The sequence below is a fragment of the Physeter macrocephalus genome, chromosome 18 (assembly GCF_002837175.3).
Source record: "Physeter macrocephalus isolate SW-GA chromosome 18, ASM283717v5, whole genome shotgun sequence".
NCBI lineage: Eukaryota > Metazoa > Chordata > Mammalia > Artiodactyla > Physeteridae > Physeter > Physeter macrocephalus.
In genome coordinates, this window is record NC_041231.1 from 95,557,167 (window position 1) to 95,583,844 (window position 26,678).

At 43.0% G+C, this 26,678-nt stretch overlaps 2 protein-coding genes across 2 annotated transcripts in view; both read right to left on the reverse strand.

The window, feature by feature from the left end:
* STMND1 (stathmin domain containing 1) overlaps positions 1-10,875 on the reverse strand; it is a 32,672-nt gene extending 21,797 nt beyond the window's left edge. Inside the window, exon 1 of the mRNA XM_007129173.3 lies at positions 10,795-10,875. Coding sequence (XP_007129235.1) covers positions 10,795-10,875 — 81 coding nt within the window. The remainder of the gene's footprint in view (positions 1-10,794) is intronic.
* LOC102974594 (actin-like protein 6A) lies at positions 3,041-4,319 on the reverse strand. Its single transcript, XM_055079873.1, is given in 3 exon segments — positions 3,041-4,164; positions 4,167-4,187; positions 4,190-4,319. Coding segments are annotated over 3 exon segments (1,275 nt in total).
* Positions 10,876-26,678: the final 15,803 nt, after the last annotated feature.

A 26,678-nucleotide genomic window follows, 5' to 3' on the forward strand; every position in this document is an offset into this window, starting at 1 on the left:
TCACAAAGCACCGAGCTGATCTCCCTGTGCTATGTGGCTGCTTCCCACTAGCTATCTATTTTACATCTGGTAGTGTATATATGTCCATGCCACTCTCTCACTTCGTCCCACTTTACCCTTCCCTCTCCCCTTGTCCTCAAGTCCATTCTCTACATCTGTGTCTTTATTCCTGTCCTGCCCATAAGCTCTTCAGAACCATTTTTTTCTCCCTAGATTCCATATATATGTGTCAGCATACAGTATCTGTTTTTCTCTTTCTGACTTACTTCATTCTGTATGACAGACTCTAGGTCCATCCACCTCACTACAAATAACTCAATTTCATAAAAGCCTTTTTAAAAACGAAACTACCATTATTGTTTTTGTTTCAATCAAACACCAATCTAGGCTTTGCTGTTATGGTATTTGGTAGATGTGGTTAACATCTGCAATTAGTTGACTTTAAGTAAAGGAAATGATCCTCAAATAATCTGGGTGGGCCTCATCCAATCAGTTGAAGGCCTTAAGAGTAGAACCGAGGTTTCTCTGAGGGAGAAGGAATTCTGTAGATGCAGCTTCAGCTCCAGCCTAGCTTTCTGGACCACCTATTCTATTGTACGGGTTTTGGACTTGCTTTGCCAGCCCTTATGATTTCATAAGTCAATTCCTTATAATACATCTATTTATCTATCTGTTCATCCATCCTACTGGTTCTGATTCTTTGGTAAAACCCTGACTGATATAGAAACACAGTAGAAAATAAGAAAGACCATTCCCTAGACAGAAGCATTATTGACATCTTAGTATATAACTTCCCAAATATGTTTGATTATATAACTATAATCTTTAAAAATAAATTGGAATTGGCCAGCAAGCATATGAAAAGATGTTCAATATCACTGGTCGTTAGGGAGATATAAATCAAAACCACAATGAGATATCACTTCACACACACTAAGGTGACTATCATGAAAAAGACACATCATAGGAAGTGTTGTCAAGGATGTGGAAAAACTGGAACCCTTGTACGTTGCCGTGGGAATGTAAAATGGTGCAGCCACCTTGGAAAATGATTTGAGAGTTCCTCAAAAACTTCCTCTTAACATAGAGTGACCAGATGACCCAGAAATTCCACCCCTAAGTATACACTCAAGCAAAACGAAACCGTCTGTTCATACAAAATCTTGCACACAAATGTTCACAGTTATTATTCAAATATCTAAAAAGTGGAAACAACCCAAATGGCCAGCAACTGACAACTAGATAAATTAAATGTGGCCTATCCATACCAAGGAATATTATTTGGCAATAAAAAGCAATGAAGCTTTTTATTGACTTACGTGTATCAGCAGATACATGCTACAATACAGGTGACACCTGACAACATTATACTAAGTGAAAGAAGCCAGTAACAAAGATCATTCCATTTACATGACATGTTCAGAAGAGGCAGATTAACAGAAACAAGGCGGATTTAGTGGTTTCTCAGGAAGTGCCTGTTGGCTGCCAATGGATAGTGGTTCCTTTTAGGGGGACAAAAGCGTCCCAAGGGGCTTCCCTGGTGGCGCAGTGGTTGCGCGTCCGCCTGCCGATGCAGGGGAACCGGGTTCGCGCCCCGGTCTGGGAGGATCCCACGTGCCGCGGAGCGGCTGGGCCCGTGAGCCATGGCCACTGAGCCTGCGCGTCCGGAGCCTGTGCTCCGCAACGGGAGAGGCCACAACAGAGGAAGGCCCGCATACCACAAAAAAAGTGTCCCAAAATTAGCTTGTGGTGATGGTTGTGAATGTGCATTTTAATGGATGAATTGTATCAATATATGTGGATTACATTTCAATAGAGCTGCTTAAAAAACAAAGGAAATCAGATTATATATTAAGTGATATATTGTATTTCTGTAACATTTTTTTTCTATTAACTATTATATATCAGAGACATTTACCTATGTCAATACATATAGGTCTATCTCATTCTATTTAATGGTGAGAGTAGTTGTTTATTTGATGATTGCATTGCAGTCCATTATGTAACTAAACCACCTACTGAAGGACATCTAGGTTTCTAACTTCTCAATATAATAAACAGAACTGGTATAATATCTGTGCATATACATCAGTGTGAACTCACCCAATCCTTCCATGAGAATAAATTCCTAGATGTGGACCTGCTGAGTCAGAGGATATACACACTTTATATTAATATGTGTTTCCAGAGGGCCTTCTATAAATCCTGTACTGACTTACAATCCCACCTTCTCCTTTTAAGGATGTCTATTTCTTCATACCACAGTTTCACTGCTTGTAAATAGGCTGAAACATGGCATAAAAGGGGCTTATAGGTGATTTAGTAAACCACCAACTCCAAAATGCTGGTCCATGTCAAATTTTTCATAATTCCACAGTAAAAGAAGGAAAATATAAGGAGTCTTTCATAAAGCTAAATTAATTTGATTTAAAGAACTGTCATTTATTTTGAAAGGAAGTAAATTAATATGTTCAGAAAAACTTTTCTTTCCTACTCCTCATTCAATGGAAGTCAAGGCCTCTAGTAGATGTTATCAGCCAACTTCTTCCCCATCTAAGACACACTTACCAGAGGAATCCTCTATAGTATCCCTAGAAGAGGCAAGAACATAAGCATCTTCTACAGACTATTGTCTTCTAGCTATTTATTTTTTTTTGGCTAGTAATTTTTATTTAATTTTAAAAGCTTAAGGTAAAAAATATAGGCAGTAAGTTTTACTAGTCAATAAAAAGCAATTCTACCAACCCACTGGTAATATACTAAACAGATTTGGAAAGCATTTTACTGAAAGCAAAATATTTAGAGAAAATAGACATTTATACAAAATTATAAAATGCTTGTAATAAGAATAAGTGCATTTCAAGGAAAGCACAAACTTATTTTAATTTATAGAGCCAGTTGAAGCCTTAAAAAATTTAAGTGGAAACTGAAATATGCAAAAATGTATAAACATTCTACAAAAGATGGTTGTTTTTTTCCTGAGTATACTAAAGCTATGAAACATAAGGTGCCATAGAAGGTAGAGGTTTGGGAACTCTTCTCAAGGGCATTTCCTTTCTGCACACTGCTTCCCTCCTTCTTCATATTCTTGTTTGGAAATCCACATCCGCCGAAAGGTGCCCAAAGAAGCTAGAATGGAGCCACCGATCCATGAACTAAACCTCTGTTCCACTGCTGTATTATTTGCAATCAGTTTCAACCGCATACTTGGGGGTGTTTTCTGAGAGGGTTCTCTATTCAACCTGTCAGTAAAGCTCTGTATTAGCGTGTTTCCTCCTGCCACTATAACGCTGCCATAGAGACCTGGTCTGATATCAATATCGAACATTCCAACACTTGTAGTGACAACATGACTGACGCCCAGCATTGTATTTCCTGATAACCCCTTTACGTTGGAAGGGTCAAATAACCCTTCAAGAATCTTTAACCGTTCTGCTCCAAAATCACAGTTGTAGTCATTGGGGAATTCATAATGAACAGCTGGCATCTGTGCGGCTACTTGTTCATCGTAAGTTGAATCTGATACTTGAAGTACTGAGCCTTGAAAATCCTGGATAACACAGTTACACATGTAATTGTGCCAAGACCTTGTAACCTGTGGCAACTTCTCTCTTCTTTTCCACCTTGCTGGAGATCCTTCACAAACAGCTTCTTTTGATGCAATCATATATGGAGTGATCAGTTCTATATTCATTTCTTGGAAGAGTTCTCTGCACTGCATAGTAACACAGTCTCCAGCAAGAGGGGATTTTACAATGACTTGCTGAAGGACATAGCCATCGTGAACTGGAACTGCAGTGGTATGAATGGCTCCACTGTCCAGGATAAGCCCAGTAGAATGACCATTAGCAAATGCTGTCAAAACAGCAGTTTTGCAAAGGAAGAATGCACGGATGTTGTAGTGTTCCAACATTAACTCTGTCAGTTTCTCTCTCTTTGCTCTGGTATTCTGTGGTGCTTCTGACATGAGAACAGGATGCAGGCTGGCTTCTGATTTGACATGCATTTTGGAGGACGGAGCCAAAATAGCCTGGAAACTACCCCAATCTTCCACCATCCCATTTTTCAGTGGTGGAATGGCCTCTGTATTCTCCCTTGGAACACGCAGGGCATTAGTATCTATGTAATAGGTGGGACCGCCTTGTTTGCCTTTATCACCATCTATGTACTTCCATCACCTCTTTCTACACCATACCAATAGCCGTAGGGAAATCCACCTTGGGAGAGTCCTCACCAGCATAACCAGCTTTCACAGTATCGGATCCAGTGTCAAAAACAAGGGCTCCAACTTCATCTCCCCCGTACACCCTGCTGCTCATGGCGGCTGTCGATGAGACTCCGATGCTAAAGGCCACCCGGCGAAGCGACTGCAACGGCCGCGACTGCGGGTCCCGAAAAGCGCTGGCCCCCGACTCCCCGAACTTCCACCGCCACTCCCCTCAGGCAACAAAGCGGCGTCCACACCCTTCTAGCTATTTTTAAAATGTCTACTGATTTTACTATTTTGGCCCAAGGGGTGATCTTCTCCTCTGAAACTTCAAAGGGCCTCAAGACTCCACCCTCCGACTCCCACTCTTTTCAGCACAGCCCTGTCACACGGATCCACACGTGTGTCTTGTTGGGGGTCACGAATGGTGTCAATGAGAAAATGCTTGGATTGGGTCTTGATGAACGAGCTTCCAGTGGGGAAGGAGAAAAGGTCATTCTAGACACGGGAAAAAGTATACACAAAGACAGGGTGTGAAACAACATGGTGTGCCGAGGAACTTGAATTATTCCAGTTTAGCAGAAATAGACTGAGGTAGAAAGTGGTAGGTGCTGAGGTGGGAAAGTCTTTTGCGACAGGTAAAGACGTGTCATTTTATTTTGAAGGCAACAGGAACCTTTTGTAGGATTTTTACACATGGATGTAAAATAGAAGCATCAGGTATGATTTTTAGAAAAATCACTTTTGGGTTAGTGCAAATGGCAGGAGTAGAAGGAAGGAGGGGACAGAACAGAGCGACCAGTTACGATGACTACAGCTGTCCAGGTGAGACTGGATTAAGCATGAGCCAGGACCGTGGTAGTGAAAATGGGGGAAAGAGGTGGGCCCCGAAATATTAGAAAGGTGGGATAACGGACCTCTCAGAGCTTCAGTTTAAAGGAAAGATGTCCCTTCTGGCTCTAAATTATGACTCTAGGAACTAAACAGAAGACATTCCCTTTAGGAAAACAATAAAAAGCCAGGACACTGGCATGAAACTCTTGGGACTTTTGCAGTAAAAATCATACCAATTTAAAAATCTAAGCACATTTGACCACTTTCTGGAAGCATTCCAAAGCTCCCTCAGAGGCTAAGGAGAAATCACCATAGCTAGGTTGTGGGCCCCTGTCACCCTCGGGTTCTCAGAATTCAATTAGCGATTCTCACATGTTCGTAGGGAGACTCGAATTGCTTATCACCCTGTTTACAGAACATGATCACTCCAGCTAAACCAACATCAGTTCATTGTGTTGATGGTGAATTAGTTCTGTGGCTCAGAACTACACGGAAAAATACGGAAAACCAACCAACTGAACAAACAAGTAAGCAAATAAAAACTCAACAGATCTGTACTATGACTCAGCACAAGGAGAAAGTGTGAGAGGATCTACATGCTTTTCTCTTTCTCTCTCCATCTCTTTCTTCACAGACTCAGTTACTGCCCACGTAGCCCATGAATGGTAAGCTGACCCAGGAAAAGAGTCTTTACATATTACATGCTATGTTATTATATAATAACAATCATATCAGACAGGGCCTCCTTTTCCTGTTATACGAAATATATATAATATGATATGTATATACATACACACACACACACACACACACATATTTTATATAACAAAGGAAAAGGAGGCCCGATCTGATATTTATCTTTTAGGGGCTCACAATTCACACTGAAGGTAAAGATTATTTTGTCCCTCTTTCCAAATGAACAATTAAAAACCAATATCTACAGTGATAGTAAGACAGTTATTTTGACGAGTTCACTTTGTTTTGCAGATCCATCGTTTTTTGAACCTAGTAAAGCACTGAGTTACACGCAGGGACTAATTTTGCCCTTTAAGATTTCCCAGTGGAGATCCTGAAACAGGGAACTGATTTAACAACAATAAACAAAATGCCATATTGGAACTGAGAGCAAACTTGAATGTTTTCAGTCTACCACGTGGCTTTTCACAAAGATAATCTGTCAGCTACAAGTCAGAATAGATTTAAATGCCACAACCCTGAACAACCTCCCAATTGTTTCAACAAAGCAATTCATCCAGGCCCGAGCAAGGAACTTTCCCATTTATGCTTATTTAGATATGGTCTGCCTTCAAGCTCTGTCAGTGACCAAAACTTAAATTGTAGCCAATGAAACACAAGCTTCCAGCATAAAAGAACATATACCAGGCTTCAGTTTCCAGAGCAGAAATTTAAGGTTTTTCTCTTTTGCAAACTAAGAAGTCTTTCAAACATCTTATCTATGTGCAACACATTCTGGAAATTTTAACACCCAATTTCATAATCTGGACTTGAGAATAGACATAGTCCAAAGATGAGAGATATTTACAAATTAATTAGATCTATGCCTCACAGGGATACGGCATAGACAGTTTTCCTGCATTCAGTTTATATTTTCACACCAATGAGAAGTCTGTCTGCAATGGTACTGGGGGAAGGGGATGGGGAGGTGGGTGGAAGGTTTTATTTTTTCCTTGAGATGAAGTTGTAGCAGAAGTACAGATTCAATGTTTCCACATTTTGTATCAATTTCATTTTATGCTTCATTGTCTTAATAAAAATTGATAAATTTTAGTCAGAATTGAAAAACTGAATTCCAAGGTAACAGCTATGCATGGGAATTATCAGCATTCTGAAAAAGGTATTACTTTTAACTACAGAAAGGTGTTTTGTTGGTTGGTTGGTTGGTTGGTTGGTCTGGCAGTATTATATGTTGTGTTCTAAAGCTTTGGGGAAACAAATTTGCCAAACAGCTTGGAGGGAGGGAGTCATTTGTCAAGGCTCCCTGGAGCTGAAACCTTCTTAAATCAAATTATTGGCAGATGCATTTTATAAATATATTTGTCTGTAGACATATAGGAAGAATTTTCTCATCAAATTTTGATTATTTTCTAGTTTACTTCAAATAAATGTAATAATAAATAGCAACCCTCCAAAAACCAAACAGAAATATATATATATATTCATATTTTAACATCTTTATTGGAGTATAATTGCTTTACAATGTGTATATATATATATTTTTTTTTTTTTAATTGCACTTTAAAAGTTAGCCCCTTTTACTGATGACAAACTAGAATTTTCTTGTCAAAGTTTAGGGGAAAACTGTGAAGGATACTTGGATATCATCTATTCCAATCTAGTCTCTCCCCTTTTATATTAAGCAAGAAACTTTGAGTTAATCACATAGAAGAAGAGCATTTCTCCAAATAAGAAAAGTTTCCCATGCTTTCCTTATTATGCATTATTTTATTACCATGTCCTCTTTCCACTTTAAGGGAGAGTGAACAGAAACTCTGGAGGCAGATCTCAAGAAGTTTGATTCAGAATATTTTGAAGTCGTGCTGCTAAGAAACATAAATATTTCATGCAAGCAAACATGTTCATCTTATTTAAAAGACACTGCCGAACTAGTAAACTCTCAGCCCTATGCATTTATGAAGGTAGCAAAAAAGTACTGTTCTGACAGCCTGAGAGTGTTTAATTAATAATCACACTTTTCCCAGATCAGATTTCCAAAGTCAAAGGCTCGGGGTAGGGAAAGAGGTACAGACGTGAGTCAACTCTGAGTCTATTTTCAGGTTACTTTAATATTAAATTTCCTCCTTGCTGACTGTCATTAGTCTAGTTATGCTCCTAGGAGACAGGAAGATGCTAAGGAATCGGAGGACCTGGGAGGGACGTGCAGTCACCCAAGAAACATTCGTTAATGTCTGCTCTGCACCAAGCACTGTAGCGAGCACCGGAGACACAAAGACAACAAGCAGTTCTTTTCCTCAGTAATAGCTTACGGTGGGAGGCAAGCATGGAAACAAATAAGTACAATGAAATGTTCTGAAATATGATAGGAGAAGGTGTAAGGTCCACTCCGCCAGCATGGGGGCAGGGGCAAGGGAATGCGAAGAGTGGTCTTGAGTCATATGGAAACCTGGGGGCATATTTGCCTGTGGTCCAGGAAGACAAAGAAGGAAAGGTCTGAAGGAAAGGGAACAGGTGCAAAGGCACAGAGGTAGGAACAGAATGGGGTTGGGGAACACGTGGTGAGGTGTGACCAGAATCGGAGGGAAAGGAGAGATGAAACTGGAGAATTTGACAGGCGTCAGCTCGAGAGTCACTAGTAAGGCACGCTAAGAACTTAGGATTTTATCTCACATAAATAATGGTAATAAAAGTGATTGTAATAATTAATATTAAGTGCTTATTCTGTGCCAAGCTTTGGTATGAGCCCTTAATGTGAACTCAATTCGTTTAATCCTCACAACTCTATAAAATAACTATTATTATCCTCATTTTACAGATCAGGAAGCCAGGGCACAGAGAGGTCAAACGACTTAACCAAAGTCACACAACTAACAAGTGGTGAATCCAGAAATCAAACCCAGGTAGTCACATTCTTGACCATTGGCTGGTGTGTCTACCTAGTGGGTCACTGACTTTTTTTCAGCAGGGAACTGACATAATCAGATTTTATTTTAGAACGATCCCTCTGGAGGTCATGTGGAAGATTGGAGCTGCAGGGCAGGGGGAGGCTGGTCATCAAGGAAGCACCCAGGGAGACTAATTAGGAGTCTTGTACCAAAATCCAAGCAAGGAAATTCAGGAAGAAACCCAAACCCCTCCTAGGCCTTGAGATGCTTGGCCCAAAGGGACCTAGTGCATTTGACACTTGGAGAGGATTGCTTTTTGGCTCTCCTTCTTCTCTATACAACAAAATTATTTTCAGCAATAACCATGAAATGGGACAAATGATAAATGGCTAGAAAACAAACTCAAATAGTGAAAATGTACTTCTACTGAAGTCTTATATGTAATCATGCCAGTAAAATAAATTTTAAAAGATTTCTCCACAAAAAAGGAAAAGCACAATGGATTAGTCCTTTAAAATCACATTATTTTTTGGAAAAGGAGAGGGAAAGAAAGCATTCTTAATGTTACTCCGCAGCAGTGATGAATAATAACAAAGATGACCAAATTGCTCCCAAGAAGTCCATAAATCTGTTAGGGAGAAGGAGCTTGAAACAAACATTTACCACGTGAAAAGGGAGCACCAGAGTATTTGGGCAGTGGCGCTTGGGCTCAGCGCTGACAGGAGGAGTAGGAGTTCACGAGGCGGACGGGAAACGGGGCCCAGGGAGGGCGTTCCAGGAAGAGGGAATGGCATGGGGAAAGGCACGGAGCGTGAGGAAGCCTGGAGGAACCGAGCACTGCAGGTTCTTGGCTTGGCAGACCCGAGGGTCCACGAGTGAGAGCGCCTGGGGAGCAGAGGATGACATTAGAGAGACCGGTAGGACCAAAGGTAAACTTTTGCACACCGCAGGGAATTCTTTTCTTAGCAAGATAGCCGGGTTAGGGTGGTGATGGGAGAAGCAGAAAGACCCAGTAATAGGTAATGGGGCCCTAAAGGCAGACAGTGGCGGTTGAGATGGAAAGCAGAAAACAATGTTGAGATGGGTGGGCATCTGGGGACAGGCATCTCCCAGGGCACCAGGGACTAAGCCTGAGTCCCAGCCTTTAGCTGCCTCTGGTTTGTTTTTGATGGACACACACACAGTAGGTGCCGTAACTGATACTGAAGAATGTCTTGCCCATCACCTGCTGAGAGAAAGTGTGTGCTCTTTAAACTGTAGTTCCAAAAATGCGCTTCAGGAGGGGTGACCTTAAGTCTTGGTTTGCGGCAGACAGTCTGGGCTTATATCAGACTGTCTGGGCAAAGTGATTAACAGGGTTCCCTTCCATTCTTAAGAGTATTCTGCTTTTGATGATAAATTATATGGTAACACTGTCTTTGGGTAACCTCTCCGGAAGGGACCTTTGTGGGTTCCTAGTTCTGTCTGTGGAACCTCGCCCTGGTGGTGAGGATGTAAAGAATCATGGACCGCATTTCCGCCTCCCCCAGCCCATCCCTCCATACGCTACCCTAGAAAAGAGCGCCTATTCTTTTCTCCAGAAGAATTACGGGAGATGCAGAGAGTAGGCAGAGTCCTGGGACGAGACTCTTGACAATTAGGTTCTATCTCCAGCTCTGCCCCCAAACGAGCTGTGGAGCCTCGAGCAAGTCGTCCACCTCTCTGGGCTTCTAGATCCTCTTGTGAGCAGCGCGAGGGCTCAGCCAGACGGCTGCTAAGATCTCTTCCAGCGCTTAAGGAACTCCCAAGGGGCCCACTTTCCGGAAGCCAATATTATATGGTGGCTCCCAGGAACTCTCACCTTCCCCTGCGAATCACCACCAAGCCAGCTCTGTGCCGAACGCCCCGCTCACCCCGTTATGCCCACCTCTGCCCTGGGGTGCGACCACCTTCGCGGGCTCTTGAAACACAAAAGCTAGTCCTGTAGCAGCAAGAGACCTGGTGAAGACAGCAGTTAAGCGGCCCCAGAAGAAAGCCGCTCCTTCCCCGCCCACCCACTGCCCGTCGTCCAAGCAGGCGGGCTGTGAGCCGCCGCAGACGCCGCTCCAGCCGCCTCCAGCCGCCTCCAAGCGTGGGAATCGCCAGGCCTGCAGGGTAAAAGACTTTTGTTCCCGTTTGTCTCTCTGTTTTTACCTCGAATCCCTTTTCCCAGCCCTTCGGAGGCGCGGGCACACGTCCCTGTCCTGCAGCGGCCTGGGAAGGTCCACAGCCCATGGTGCGCGCCGCGCGCCGCTCCTCGGGCCGGGCCGCCCCGTGCGCGCCCTCGAGCGCTCCTCGCCGCGCCCCTGCGTTGCGGCGCCGTGCGCTGCGCCGCCCTCCGCCGCCCTCCGTGACTCCAGCCTCTCCCGCCTCGCGCACTTAAAGGCTCGGCAGGAGGCGCTCGACACCAGGGCCGTGGCCCGGAACCGTCGCCACGGTAAACCTCATCACGCGGACCTAGGACCTGGGCGGCAATGGGACTTTTGTAACCGGGACCTGCGAGATCGGAGGCGTTTAAGGGACACCTGGGATGCCCTCTCCCGAGCCTAGTGAGGGGAGAGACCGCTGCCTGGCCATGTTGGTTTTTAAAGTACCCTAGGCGCCAGCATCCTGCGGGGACCTCTTTTTTTTTTTTCCTTTCCAAGGCATCGTGGGGCACGTCCCCACTCCTGCTGCCTGAGCCGGGCGCTCAAGCTGTCGGTTTTGGGGCTACAGACCCCGTGGGGACTGTGTAGAAGGAGGTTGCAAGGAAGGCGACCGTAGGAGTCCCGCAGCGCTTGAGGACAGGTGGACGGTGGAGGCGGCCCGGCTGGCAGCAGACGGCAGTGGCGCAGGGAGACTCTGGAGGGGACGGTCACGCAAACAGAAGCCCACCCAGTGAAGAAAACCAGACTTTTAGGATCATAAACAGCTCAGCAGCCGCGAAATGGGTCATGCAAATCATTTTTATGGAAGGTCATTTTATGAGCTGTTACCTTGTAAGGAAAAAGGGTGGATGGGTGTGCATATTTCTCTCAGAGAATTAAAACGGTGGCATCCATCAAAGAAAGGCAGACCAGGCGGACTGCCCAAATGAGCAACAAGTTGTTCTTTCCTGGATTTTTTTTTTCTTTTTATCCTATTTCCCATTAATTTTTATTTTCCGGAATAAATATATTTTTTAAAGAGCTGAAAGGGATCTAGACATTATCTACCAGCCCCTTATTTTACAGGCTGCAAACTTAGGCTCAGTGAGGTTGAGTGACGTAGACGGGGGGTGGGGGGGGTGGGGTGGTAGTTAATGAGGGAGCTGGAATGAGGCACCAGGTGGCCTCACCTGTCCCGTGTATCTGTAACACCAGGCAAATACGAGAAAGGATTCTTGGAAATGTCGTAAAAGTTCTGGATCCTGCTAAGGAAATTAATGGTCAGCTCTGCTATAGGAAGCTGATTATTTGCTTTATACCATTTAAGCTCATTTCACTCTCTCTCCTTACTGCTGTGAGGATGCTGCCTGTCAATTTTCCTTTGGCTAAAACTGAAGAAGAGGAAAGATGAGATGAAACTCAAGCCAAGGCATTAAGATTGTTGAGCGACAGGCATTAAAATTTTGTGAATGAAGAGTTGAAACCAGGCTAAAATGGTGTTTTGGGAACATCTCTGAAAGTGTTAACTCATGGGTGTAATAAGTCACATGAAATGTTCCAATGGGAAACTGAAAAATTCTCAACTAGAACTCAATACAGAGGACACCTATAAAACGTTCTTGAGAAAGTTTAACGGAAGTTTGTAGGATGAACTGTAAGAGTGAAATACTACAGATCATTTTTTTTTTCCCTTGAAGGCAATCTGTGAACAGAGGTTTGCTAGGACATCAGTGTGAATGAATGATACCCAAATGTATTGTGCAGCTGTCTTTTGAGGCATCCTATCATTTACAGTCCAAAGTTGTGAAAAATGTCCCTGATTTTTTTAACATCTTTATTGGAGTATAATTGCTTTACAATGGTGTGTTAGTTTCTGCTTTATAAAAAAGTGAATCATATACATATACATATATCCCCATATCTCCTCCCTCTTGCTTCTCCCTCCCACCCTCCCTATCCCACACCTCTAGGTAGAAAAATGCCCTTTTTAAAGGTATGTGCTGGAGCCTGCTTGTACTGCCTCATGAGAGCCAGTTCTCGGGGATATTTGGACCTAGTAGTTCAATACAGCCATTACTAAAAATTATATAAACTCACAATTAAATTAGTTATATTAAAAACAAACGTAATAAGTACAACTCCTCAGTTTCTAATTGAAGAAGAGAAAATTATTTTAATTTCTAATTTCTAATTATTACAACTTACTACGTTTCTGAGTTTATTGACATCTCTTGCATCTGTATGGTGTGCTACTGTGGGTCTCTTCCCAACTCCACCTTCAGTGATATCACGTTGATAGTTTAAAATCAGCCAAGGTAGAACTAGGTACACCATGAAAACTGGTAAATGCTACAAATCAAAGGCTTTCTCCTCAGCCCCCCTCCCCCAGAGAGCACACCACTGCCTGTTTATTCCAGAATGCCAAGGAATGCCTCTGCCCTCTTCACCGTCCTCTGACCTGTCTCTGCAGTGAAGTGGCCTCTGTTACCCCCAGCCTGAGCCACAGAATGTGTGCTGGTATCATTTCCACATCTCCCTTCACTGGAGCTGGGGCGTTCTTCTAAGGCTCCAGGCTCTGTGTCCTTAACTATCCTGTTCTGGTCTTGGAGCACCTGTTTCCACCTGGATGTCTGCTAGAGGGAAAAATCCTTCGAGGCTCACCCAAGCAGGGCTATCACTTGCTCACTTTAAAGTCTGACTACGACTCTCCATTTTTCTCCTCAGATATGAATAATCTCTGGAAGGTCAAGTTTTTACTTCCCTCCGGAATCTCTTTAAGCCTGAGGTTTGTCTTGAGCTTTTTTTTCTCTGGAGCGATGAGGGTATTGTAAGGACTTGGGCCTCTCAAACGTTACAGTGCACACCCTGGAGATCTTGTTAAAATGCAGATTTTGATTCAGTAGGTTTAGGGTGCGGCCCCAAATCCCACATTTCTGAAAAGCTCCCAGTGGTTCTGTCGCTTTTTGCAGAGGGTCACACTTGGAGTGGGAAGGGTGTGGAACTCGTCAGAATTTCAAATCATGACTTCAAAAGGCAGAAAGGAGAAAGGAAAAATGGGAGGAAGGAGAAAGAATCGAGGAGGAAAATAACAGGGAAGAATAAAATGAAGTTTATTCGACAATCAAGCAGAGAGGAAAAGAAACCCTGGCCTCATTTGATCAAGGTATCCTCTGTCTAGGAAGCACCTTTATCACATAAAATTACAACTAGGAGCCTGAGTGCCACACCAGCTTCTCGTCCTCTTCCCTGGTAGAGAAAGGATCTTTGCAAGCTAGTGCCTCAGAGTGAAGAAAAGACAATCCTCACTTGCCATCACCCAAGCTCCGGAGGTAGCTTTTCCTCTTCTGTCTGTTCTGAAAGTTACCCTTCCAGGGATGACGGGCAAACCAGAGAGCAGGCACGTCTCCCCGCAGCACTGGGAAGGTTAGTATATCAGGGCGGCGGGGGTTGGCGAGGGCAGCCAAGGGGTTTCAGAGTTCACATTGAAAACTGTACAATTTTAGTTCAGACCCTAAGCTTTTCTAGGAAGTGGGACGTCAGAGAAATCAATTCTGATCCCACCACCAAATCCACTGAGTTTACCAGCATTCTTCCTATGCATAGAAAAATAACGTGACCTTCCTTCCCAAACGTGTCCCAACGGACTAATTATTTCAGTACTAGCTGACATTTTTGTTTGTTTGTTTTTTTTTTGCGGTACGCGGGCCTCTCACTGCTGCGGCCTCTCCCATTGCGGAGCACAGGCCCCGGACGCGCAGGCTCAGCGGCCATGGCTCACGGACCCAGCCGCTCCGCGGCACGTGGGACCCTCCCGGACCGGGGCGCGAACCCGGTTCCCCTGCATCGGCAGGCGGACGCGCAACCACTGCGCCACCAGGGAAGCCCTAGCTGACATTTTTGAGGGCTTGCTAAGGCTTAGGTAAATGAGGGAAGCTGGTGACTATGTTGGTATTTCTATTTTATCAGTCAATTGGCTTAAAGCAAGGATGGGAAAACTATGGTCCACTGCCTGTCTTTATCTGACACATGAGCTGAGAATAGATTTTTAAATGGTTGAAAAAATGTAAGAAAAAAAGAACATTAATTAGTAGTTCCTGAAAATTACATGGCATCCTAGTTCCATTGTCTGTAAATAAAGTTTTTTTTGTTTTGTTTTGTTTTTGTGGTATGCGGGCCTCCCTCTGCCGTGGCCTCTCCCGTTGCGGAGCACAGGCTCCGGACGCGCAGGCTCAGCGGCCATGGCTCACGGGCCCAGCCGCTCCGCGGCATGTGGGATCCTCCCGGACCGGGGCGCGAACCCGGTTCCCCTGCATCGGCAGGCGGACGCGCAACCACTGCGCCACCAGGGAAGCCCCATGTAAATAAAGTTTTATTGGAACAGAGACACTCCCATTCGTTTACAGATTATCTCTGACTGATTTTTGCTACAATGGCAGGGTTGAATAGTTGTGACAGAGACCATATGGCTTACATAGCTGAAGGTATTTATTATCTGGCCTTTTATGGAAAATGTTTGCTGATCTCTGATTTTAAATGATAAAGTAATTCCCACAAGGGCATGAAATAATTCTGTGGAACCCTAACGGCCTGAAAGAGTTTGTACTGCTTCCAGAAGGGCCAAAAACTCCCAGGAAATAGCTGCCATACGAGGGGAATTTATCTCATTAACTAACAACTCCCAGGCCCATGAAACATTTTGTTAAGTGGCTTCATTCAACTGCTAAAACCCTCCCCTGCTTCGATGGAGTGCCCTGCTCAACAGGAAGGCTATGGAGCAGGGAACAAAACTTCCCTGTGCTGCTCAGCTGTTTTGCATCCTGAGACTTCGCGCACGGACGCTTGTAGTTTCTGGAAAAAGAAAAAAGAGCGCCAGATTGTAAGAAAGAGGGTGGTATTTCAAGTGTCATCTTGAATTTAAAGACCTAATTTTAAAACCCCATATTGTTCTGGTTCTTCACGTCCCTTTGTCAGATGCTTCAACCCAAACATTGTATTTCTGGAAAACAGTCCTCCCCTTCATGCACACATTGTCTCGCTCAGATGTGAAGTTTATATCTGAGGAATCCACTGGGACAGGTTGCCTCAGAAACAGAACCAAGCACATGTAGAAACCTCATGGATCTGTCTGTGAACGGTTGTGTGATAAAACTACTATGAGTCAAGGCAAGTTGTACCAGCATATTGTTAAGAAATACACAACAACACATTTGCATAATCAAGATTTTTGCAATCCCTGTGCGAAAGCTTGCCATGACACCAGTGATGAATTAATGGAGTTGCCTAAAATGCAGAGTGCAAGCGTATTTTAGGCCTCCCTCTAAGGGACTTGATAGGACAGATTCTGGCAGAGAACACTCAGAAACAAATGAATAAGCCCACAAACAGGGGAACAATTGTTTACCAAACCTTGGCATTAAGCCACCAATCTGGATGTTGGCTCATTCAACACAAACTGGGTAAATACAGAGAGAAAATGCCAATCTCAGAGGAATATCTCAGCGAATGGCAGCTTCACAGGAAATGTAGCCATGATAATCTCAGAGAATTATAAGCCTTCCATTTACATCTACCCTTAAGAACCAGTTCTGAACCATCTTTAGGTCTTATGTGGGTCTAAGACTGCGCTGAGGGCTTAATGCGGATGTGTAAGAGGGGAACCAGTCCTCGCTGAATGGCAGTTGGAAAGGCAAACTCGTTTTTTAGAAAGCTGTAACAACTCTTAAGGTTACACATGGCAATTTTCACACACTGATATTCTCACAATTAAAGAAAAGTAATATTTAAATGATTTTCACTGCTTCCAATTTTGGCAGTACGTGGGCACACAGCACTGAGACTTTTAGAATGAGTGGTGTGATTTTTCCGCTCTGGCCTTGAACATATTGTTTGATGCTCTAGGGGAGTTTGGCTGCTGGCAGAACTGAAAGACTGGGGGGAGAACAAAGCTTTCTAAGAGACTTGAATTTTTTCTCCACTGGAATGCGGTGGAAAGAATGCTGGGCCAGCTGGCTCGGTAGCGGACTGGCCTCCAGGAAGTTGTTTAACCTCTGGGGGCCAGCTCCTCACCCTTGTAATAAAAGGACTTGACTAGGAAGATGCTGAATATTTAATAGCCCCTGGGGCACCTATTCCCAAAGTGAGGTACTGTAGCATCTGTTTCAGAATAACCTCCGCATGTTGTCATAAATGCAGATTCCCAGCAATACGAACAAACACATTGGATCAGAATCTCTGAGATGGGTGCCCAAGAACCTGCATTTTTAAGAAGCATTTGGGGTTATTCATATGCATAGGAATGCTTGCCACATTGCAAAGAGCAGAGGGGAGAAGAATCTGGGCTTCAGAGAAGATCAGCCTTTGACCTTGGGAAATTATTTCACCTTCCTAAATCTCAGTGTACTCATCTTTAAAATAGGAGATAGCAATAATACCTACCTCCTAGGGTTATTGGGTTATATATTTAATCGTCCTAATATATATATTTAGTATATAACTAACTAAATATATATATAGGCATGGAAAATGCTTCACTCACCCACAGTAATTACAAAATTCAGGGCAGCTAAGACGATTTAGACTATATTTTGACATTTAGGGTTGACCTATTTTTTTTATTGTAAAGTTGTAAAATTCTAAATTCTGACTGAAAGTCCACAACTTCATCAAACTAACATCACTGCAAGTGAAGAAAACAATTTTTGTTGGATAATCTAGCTTTTGAACAAGATTAGTTTTTTGGTTTTTTTTTTTAACCACAAGCTTGCTTACATCTCATTTTTAGACCCACAAGGACAGTTCAACTGCCCTCTAGCCCTCATGCATCAGGCCCCAAAGCTCTAGGAAAATAATAATTTTTTTTAAAGAGTGCAAATATCACTTGTCATTTACCACCAACCGAAAGCAAGCATTGCCCTTTTCACAGTGGATGCTGCCAATTTTCTTTCTTCTGGAGAAGCCCCCTTCTGAGCGGGTGGGGTTCACACAAGCCCCATGATTCCCTGCTTCTCTCTCCTTCCCTCTGTCTTGTCTTTGATCAGGCTCTACAATTATAGCAGCTCCAGCGAGCTGCCTGCTCCGTGCTCTCTCTCGGAACAAGCTGTGGTGAGGGCCTGATAGTCCGAATTACTTGGAGGGAAATTATAGCTCTTCTCCCCTCAAAAGTCTGTTGAGTCTCTCCAGGAGATTCATCACAGGGAGGCTGTTAAACTGATTTCTCTCTCTGTGAAGACTGAAATTCAGGTACAAGTACTCTTTTTGAGAGTTAGGGATGGGGGAGGGAGACAGAGAGAGAGACAAAAAGGAAACAGAGAGAGAGAAAGATTTTTTATGAAGGGGAAAGGTTAGGACAACTTTCCCAAACAGAGAAGTGTGCGTGAGTCTTGAGTATGCTCTGGACCAGCCTCCGGTGGGAAAGAGGAACTCATTTCTTCAGTTCCCCGTGCCTGAATGGCCTTCATCCCTATACCAGGTGGCACCAGTGTCATTGCTTGCAGAAATAGCTCCCTTCCATTTAATTCCCCAAACATGGATTGGGCACCTACTAAGTGTCAGGTGCTTTGCTGAGCTCAGAGTTGGTCTGTGATAACATCTGCTTTAGCCCTACCTTTCAGCCAGGTGTCAGCGGGTGGAATTCTTGTAGGGACAACTATTAAGAGTGGAAGGGTCATGCAGAGACTGTGGACCTAGAATGAAAAAAATGTCATTCATTCTTAAAAAAAAAAAAAAAAAAAAAAAAGGTCTGTGTTCAGAATGCCAGCTCGAGGGCTAATGCTAAACTCCAGCTCAGTTTTGCGAATGGTCGTGAGTGGCAGCTGATGGTCACTTTTTGCACGTGGTGAGGTACCTGCCACCACACTTTCAGTTGCTAGTGTTAAGTAACTGCGTGGGTCAAAAAAAGCCTGTGCTGTTCCACTCTCCGTGGAGTGTACATCAGCCAGCTACGGGACGACGGCAGCCCCTGTCCTTCCAGAGGCTCTTCTTACTAATTCTTGGGGAAGTGTTTCAGACCCAACCTGCCTCATTTTTCTCATGAATCCTTCATCACCTTCCTAGGTTGCCCCTCAGGCAGCCCAGCTGACACCATACCTATAGGCTCCCATGAAATCTCCGATTGTCTGATGTATTGAATTTTAATTTATGGCCAAGCATCATTTGTTACTTCCACCTAAACAAGCCAATCTTCTTGTCATCCACACATACTTATGTAGCCTGACGTTTGTTCTACATGTTTGCTTATTTATTCACTCAACAAATATTTATTGAGCTCCTACTGTGCACCAGGCACCGTTGCAGGTGCTGAGGGTACAGGAGAGGCCAAAACAAAGTCCCTGCCTTCAAAGAGCTTAGAGTCTAGAGCGGCAACGGAATAAACAAAAGAGTAGACGGATACCCTGGAAGGTGGTGAAAAGTACTGTGCAGGAAAATAAAGCTCAGAAAAGGATAGAAAGTAACTGGGAGGTGCGGGGGGAGCTATAATTTTAGATTAAGGGTCAGGAGAGGTAGAGAGGAAATGACCTTTGTGGATGGAGGGAGACGGCGTGTTCTAAGCAGAGAGAACGGCAAGCAAGAATGCCCTGCGCCAGAGCATGCTTAGACCGTGCAAGGGAGAGGGTAGAGGCCACTGTGGCTGCCCAGGAGTTAGGAGAATATAGGGTCCAGGTCAGTGAGGCAACTGATGTCAGCATCATTGCTCACAGGACTGGGTGGAGCCCCGAGAGAAGTAGTACCATCTCCTTCTTGTTCTTGGGGAGGTTGTGTATTTTTATACTCACTGTATAAGGTGTGTGAGGGTCAGAAAGGGGCTCATTTATCAACCTATGGACCCACGATATGGTTACGCCCAGTGATCCTAAGTCCACGTTGCCTGCATGAATCCCACTCTTTCTTCTTCCCTTAGCAGAGTTTCTCCAGCACTCAGCAGAGGATCATGCTGTATTTCATGACAAAAATCCTCCTTTTTTTCCCAAATGTATTTTTACTTTACAAACAGGCAGTGGGGACTCCGACGGGGACCCCAAGATTATGCCCGGACAGTGATGTGCTCCAGAAGCACCGCAGCAGGAAACATGCTTCTCTCCCGACAGGATTTATCGTTAATGGATCCGTCAATCTCTTTCAGTGCAGTATCTGAAGAATTAAAAGAAGTAATTGAAGAGCTGTCTGTAGTGGGCAAGCCTACAACTTTCCTGCTGAGTTTATTCTTATTCCCCCTCCAGAGGGAATCCCAGCTGACTACTAATTAGGCCGACTATTTACCAGCTAAGTGCTGAAAGGGCGACAGTGGCAGATATTCGCAGCGATATTAGCAGTCATGCTCACCTAGGAGGGGGAATCTTACTTTCAAAGTACCCCACACAATGCAGTAAGATTGTACTTTCAGTTGTTCAGAGCACATGTGATATCCCTTCGCACTGCTAGAGGGGAATATTCAGCTTGTTATCCTCTTATACAATACATGTAGCTTGGGTTGGATGCAATTTAGCAACAATATAAAAATTCTTTTATTTCCCATTCTGTTAGGGAAAAAAAAAGCAAAGAATGCTTCAAAGTTGCCACAAGAGGAAAAAAAAGAGACATCTCCCCTGTCCTTTTCCTCAATCTGTTATATATTTTTAAAAAATTATCTGTTTTATGATTATTATATATCTTGACAGCGTCAAAAATTTGGTTAAGTGATGCCTCCAACCTTCTTCCCTTTCCCCTGATGTAACATGATTCAGGTAGACTTAAAATCAAGATTGAGTAATAAGAAGCAGACTTACCCTCCCACTAGAAACAATTAAAAACAAAATGTGTGAAACAATGGCTTTTAAGACAGTGGACACCAGGCAATGAAGGACAGTGGTCCCTGAGAGAGGGCAAGCAAATAGAGTGAGCCTATGATTACCTGTATCTAACTGCCTTGAGAAAGATTCCAGATGATGGTACAGGGAAGGAAAACCCCAGACAGCCAGCAGAGTCCTTGAAGTGAGGAGAAGATGCTGGGAGTCCAGGGAGGGAAAAGGTGGCAAGAGTTTGCGGGGAAAGTACCTGAGAGGAGACAGAGAGAACCCTAGGGACTGCAGAGGGTCCCCTTGAGTACTCAGCGGAGCACTGATCAACACAGGCACGTGAGAAAACTACTCAGGGCTGGGGAAAGAACGACCCAAAAGGATTAGAGGGAATGGTACTCTAAGCCCTTACAGTGCCTGTTCTCACCAGTCAGACTAGAAAACCTCAGTAGGCATAGGTTAGAGTACTCAGAAGGTACCAAATACTTGTCCTTAGTAGTGGGGAAAAATTAGCCCTTCACTAAGCATCACTATGGCCCCACCTAACAAATCATAAAAGCAATATCTGAAACTGTGTGCAAGTAATGGAACTGCACGCCAGAGTTTAGGAATATTTATAGAGACTCAAAACTATCCAGGACCCAACGAGATAAAATTGATAATGTCAGAATTCTAATTTAAAAAATGGACCAGGCACACAAAGAAACAGGAAGATACGATCCACAATTAGGAGAAAAATAAGTCAACCAAAACAGACCCAGAACTAAAACAGATGTTGGAATTAGCAGACAAGGGCATTAAAACGTATGATTACTGTGTTCTGTATGTTCAAAGAGCTAAAGGAAAGGTTAAGCATGTTAAGATTAGAGCCAGGAAAGATTTTTTAAAGGACTCAAACTGAACTTTTGGAGATGAAAACTTCAATGTCTGAGATTTAAAAAAAATAATCTGAATGGGATTAATGACAGTCTTAATCCAGTCAGGATGCTATAACAAAGTACTATAGACTGGATGTCTTATAACCAAGATGTTTATTTCTCCCAGTTCTGGAGGCTAGAAGTCTGAGACCAGGGTGCCAGCATGGTTGAGTTCTGAGAAGAGCCCTTTTCCAGTGGCAGACTTCTCACTGTAGTCTCACATAGTGGAAAGAGGATGAGGGAGCTCTCTGAGGTCCCTTTTATAAGGGCACTAATCCAACTTGTGAGGGCTCCACCTCCAATGCAATCGTACTGGGGGTTAGGATTTCAACATATGAATTTTGGAAGCGACACAAACATTTAGTCCATTGCAATGACCAGTTAGACATTGCAGAAGAAAAGACTACTGAACTTGCAGACTTAGCAATAGAAGCTATCCCAAATGAAACACACAGAGAAAAAAGACTAAAACCAAAAATGAACAGAATATCGTGACTGAAGGCCAACTTCATATAGCCTAAAATATCTGTTGTTGGAGTTCCCATTGAAGAGGAGTGGAGGGGTAGGAAAAGTATTTGAAAAAATAATGAACAAAAAAATTCCAAATTTGATAAAAACTATAAATCCATAGATCCAAGATGCTCACGAAATCTGCTGCACAAGAAACATAAAGAAAACTACACCAAAGTACATCATAATCAGCCAACCAAAACCAGTGATGAAGGGAATATCTTAACAGCAGACAATGAAACTTGCCATGTACAGAGGAACAATAAAATAGCACCTTAAAATACTGAAAGAAAAAGGGGGGGGGTGCAAGTTATAATTTTATAACCTGTGAACATATCTTTCAAAAACAGAGACAAAACAAACTTGTCCAGATATACAAAAATTGAAAGAATTTATCACCAGCAGACTTATATAAAGAAATGGAAAAGGAAGTCCTACAGGCAGAAGAAAAATGATAGCAAATGGAAATAGGGATCTACACAAAGGAATGAAGAGCACTGGAAACAGTAACTACAAGCATAAATAGAAAGGAATGTTTCCTACTATTTAAATCTTTTTAAAAGATAATTGATTGTTTAAACAAAAATAATAACAACATAGTATGGGGTTTATGACCTATGTGATACAATGTATGACAATGATAATAGCACAAAGGCCAGGAGGGGAGAAATGGAAAAATATACTGGAAATATTATTAAAAAACCAATGACACGATCTCTGAATAAACTCCTAAATATTTGGAAACAAAAAAGCTTTCTTCAGAATAACCCATGAGTCAAAGAAGCAATCAAATAACTGAAAGAAAGAGTCTTGACATCTAGTCTCTTTTCCCAATTCTTTGGGAAATTAAAACACTAGTAAATATTATGGTAGGATGTGGGGGGACTGATAAGTAATAGTAATTACTTGTAACAGTAATTGGGGAGTTTATTAGTTTTTTATAGCTGTGTAACAAATCTTCACAAATTTAGTGGCTTAAAACAGCACACATTTATTATCTCAGGGTTTCCATAGGTCAGGAGTCCAGGCATAGCTTAGCTTGGTCTTCTGTTCAGTATTTCACAAGCTGCAATAAAGGTGTTGGCTGGGGTCTCAGCTGGGACTCAGGGTCCTTTTCCAAACTCATGTAGTTATTGGCAGAATTCATTTTCTTGCATCTGTGGAACTCATTGAGGATTGCTTCTTCAAGACAAAAGGGAGAGATTCTCTGCTGTTTCTTTTTATCTTTGACCTGCAGATTCTCCTTTAAAGGGCTCACCTGGTTGCCATGGGAGAGAGGGGTGGAAAAGGGATGGATTGGGAGTTTGGGACTAGCAGATGCAAACTGGTATATATAAGATGCATAAACAAGGTCCTACTGTATAACACAGGGAACTATATTCGATATCCTGTGATAAACTGTAATGGAAAAAGAATGTATATCTATGTATAACTGAGTCACTTTGCTGTACAGCAGTAATTAACACAACATTGTAATTCAACTTTACTTCAATAAAAAATAAATTTAAAAAAATAAAATCAATTGCTTAACACAACAAGGCTCACCTGATTTGGTTAGGCCCACCCGGGATAATCTCCTTCTGATTAACTCAAAATAAACTAATGTGGAACCTTAGGTGAAATGCCTTCACCTTTGCCATATAATTTAACCTAACCATGACTGTGACACCCCATCATAATTACAGGGTCTACCTACATTCAAGGAGACAGGATTATACAGGGGGTATACACTAGGGTCCTGGGATATTAGGGGCCATCTTAGAGTCTCCCTGCCTGCCCCAGGGAGACAGGAAGAAATGAGCGTAGAAAACGAATATTATTTGTCAAGTATTTGTTATTCATAATATCTCCTAAAAGAGATTCATAATCTCTTCTAAGAGATTCTCTTCTTAAAAGAGATTAAATATTTCTCCTGAATGCAAACGATTAGCTTTGATTGGCTTTATTTTTTTCCCGTCAAGATCATTCATACCCTTCTGAATAACCTTAAGAATAATTACAGTTATGGTAATAGCTACTGATTCTTTTCTTTTTTTTTTTTTAAATAAGATGTTGGGGGTAGGAGTTTTATTAATTAATTTATTTATTTTTGCTGTCGTTGGGTCTTCGTTTCTGTGCGAGGGCTTTCTCCATTTGCGGCAAGCGGGGGCCGCTCTTCATCGCGATGCATGGACCTCTCCCTATTGCGGCCTCTCTTGTTGCGGAGCACAGGCTCCAGACGCGCAGACTCAGTAGTTGCGGCTCACGGGCCCAGTTGCTCCGAGGCATGTGGGATCCTCCCAGACCAGGGCTCGAACCCGTGTCCCCTGCATTAGCAGGCAGATTCTCAACCACTGCGCCACCAGGGAAGCCCTAGCTACTGTTTCTTGAATGCCTAATATGTGCCTGGCATTTTGCATAGTATTTTACATATAATATTACATTCGAACTTCACAACAAGTGTATGAGGTAGGTATTATTATACCCATCTTGTAGATGTTGAGAAGATCCTGAGGCTTAGAAATCTTAAGTCACTTACCTAAAGTAGCACAAATGGTAAGGAAGGAGTCAAGATTCAGAGCCAGAACTGTCTGATTCTAAATCCAGTGCTACAGAGAAAAAAATGGGAATGCAGATAGCAGGGAAAACTACTGCTGCTTCTCCTTTTTGAACAGCCAGTCACTTCTTATTGAATTGCTTCCTTTAACGATAAATGCAGCCATCTCTGCAGATATATATATATATATATATATATTTTTTTTTTTTTTCAACTCTGTTAAAGCATTTTCAATCAATTAGAAACATTCCCGGTATCCACATTTTCCCTACTTCATCTCAAAGGCTAAAAAAGGGATGTACAATTGTGAGTAGCTGACTTGTGTCTCTTGGGTAAGCTTCTGATTTGAAGAGTGAAAATGCATTTGGAAACATGAAAACGTGTACAGGTGACACTTCCCTAGAATGCAATTATTGTATGCAGTTATTATACATAACCTCAGATGGCTGATTGTTGGTAGTTCTTCTATTATTTTATACACTTGAAACAATTTGCCGCCTGAACATCTAAGTCCCATGTGAAAGCTAGCTCCTATCGGATTGAATGCTGTTCTCTAAAATGGGGGTCCCCAAGCAGTTGTTCTTTGAGACCAAATGGCTAATCGCTCTGGGGGTTGCCACCCTGGACGGCGACTCAGAGGCGACAAAAAACATCTCCTGGGGGAAGGGACATAAAAGGTAGGGAGCCATCGCCCTTAAGGAAAAAAATGCATGTGGAGCCGACACAGAAGTTTTCATTCAAGAGAATGCCCTCACGCCCTTTGTCTCTAGTTTTACTCGGAGAGAAGCCAATACCATGATCTCCAGGGGAAAATCTGTGGACCCGGGTTTAAACAGCAGCATCTTCAAACGTGCAGGGCTAAGTAATTAACGTCGCCACCAGGGGGCAATAAAACCACAGCGATGCTGGAGTAATGATAAGCTTGCCTTTATTGTGTCCAAAACATCTCCAAGGATGATGTTAGGTGAATGGATTTTGTGCTAGTCCTGGTCAACGATGCAATTAAGAACGAATACACTAATTACATTTCTACTTTAAAGTAACAATAATAATCAGCCTACGCAGCGGGGCAGTACAGTTGGGCCGGCTCTGTGGGGAAAACTTTTATTCCCCTCTGCTACCTTCCCCCATAGAAAGAAATCTTAGCCTTAAAAGGGATTGTGATGGGAATCATGGGGTGGGTTGGGGGTAGGCATAGACAGGAGCAGGGAAACTTCCAGATAAGGAAAATGAAGCCCAGCGACATGAAAAGTGGATCTTCCAGCACCATTCTCCTAGAAACAGGCTCAGACCCCAGAGATCCTGAGTCCTATCTACTAGGAACCCCACAGGACTGTGCAGCCTTCTCAGTGAGGAACGGGGGCACCAATCATATTCTTTGTGTGCCCACAGTATTTAACACGGGCTTAGTGGGTTCCTAGTAGGGTCAAGGCATTGAGGTCTACTGGAGGGAATAACAATAATATAACAACAATAATAATACAGACATGACCCCTGCCCCCAGGAACTCAGGGTCTGGTGAGGATACAGATAATGAGTTAATGATCAGACCAACATCTAATCACAACGATATAAAGGAGAGTACAAGTTGGTGTGAGATCATATAATGAGATGGGAGTGGGGGTTAGACACTTAACCTGAGGCTTGAGGGGAGAGACAAACAAACAAACAAAAAAACCTGGAGAAGAGCATTCCAGGCTGACACCAAGTTCTACTGGGTTAGAGAGAGAGAGGCTGGTGCCATTGAGTGCAAAGTGCCCTCTAGGCCATGTCAAGGGTTTGGGATTTCATTCTAAGTGCAATAATAAGTGTTGAAGGGTTTTGTACAGAGGATTGACATGAATGCAATTATATTTTTGTAAGATCAGTCTGGTTTCTATTTGGAGAAAAAATTGAAAGGGAACAAGAGTTAAAGCAGGGAGAATTATTAGGAGGCTGTTATTGTCCCCCGGTGATAAACAATGAATGCCTAGTAGTGAAGATGGAGAGAAGTAAACAGATTCCCTCTGTAGTTTGAGTGAGACTAGATCTACCGTTGTCTTCGATGTTAGGGTTAAGGGAGAATGAGGCATCAGTGATGACCTCCCCAAATACTGGGCACGTGACAGGGTGGATGGGTGACATTAACTGAGTTGGGGGAGGCAGGAAGAGGGACAGAGATTAAGTGTTCGATTTTAGA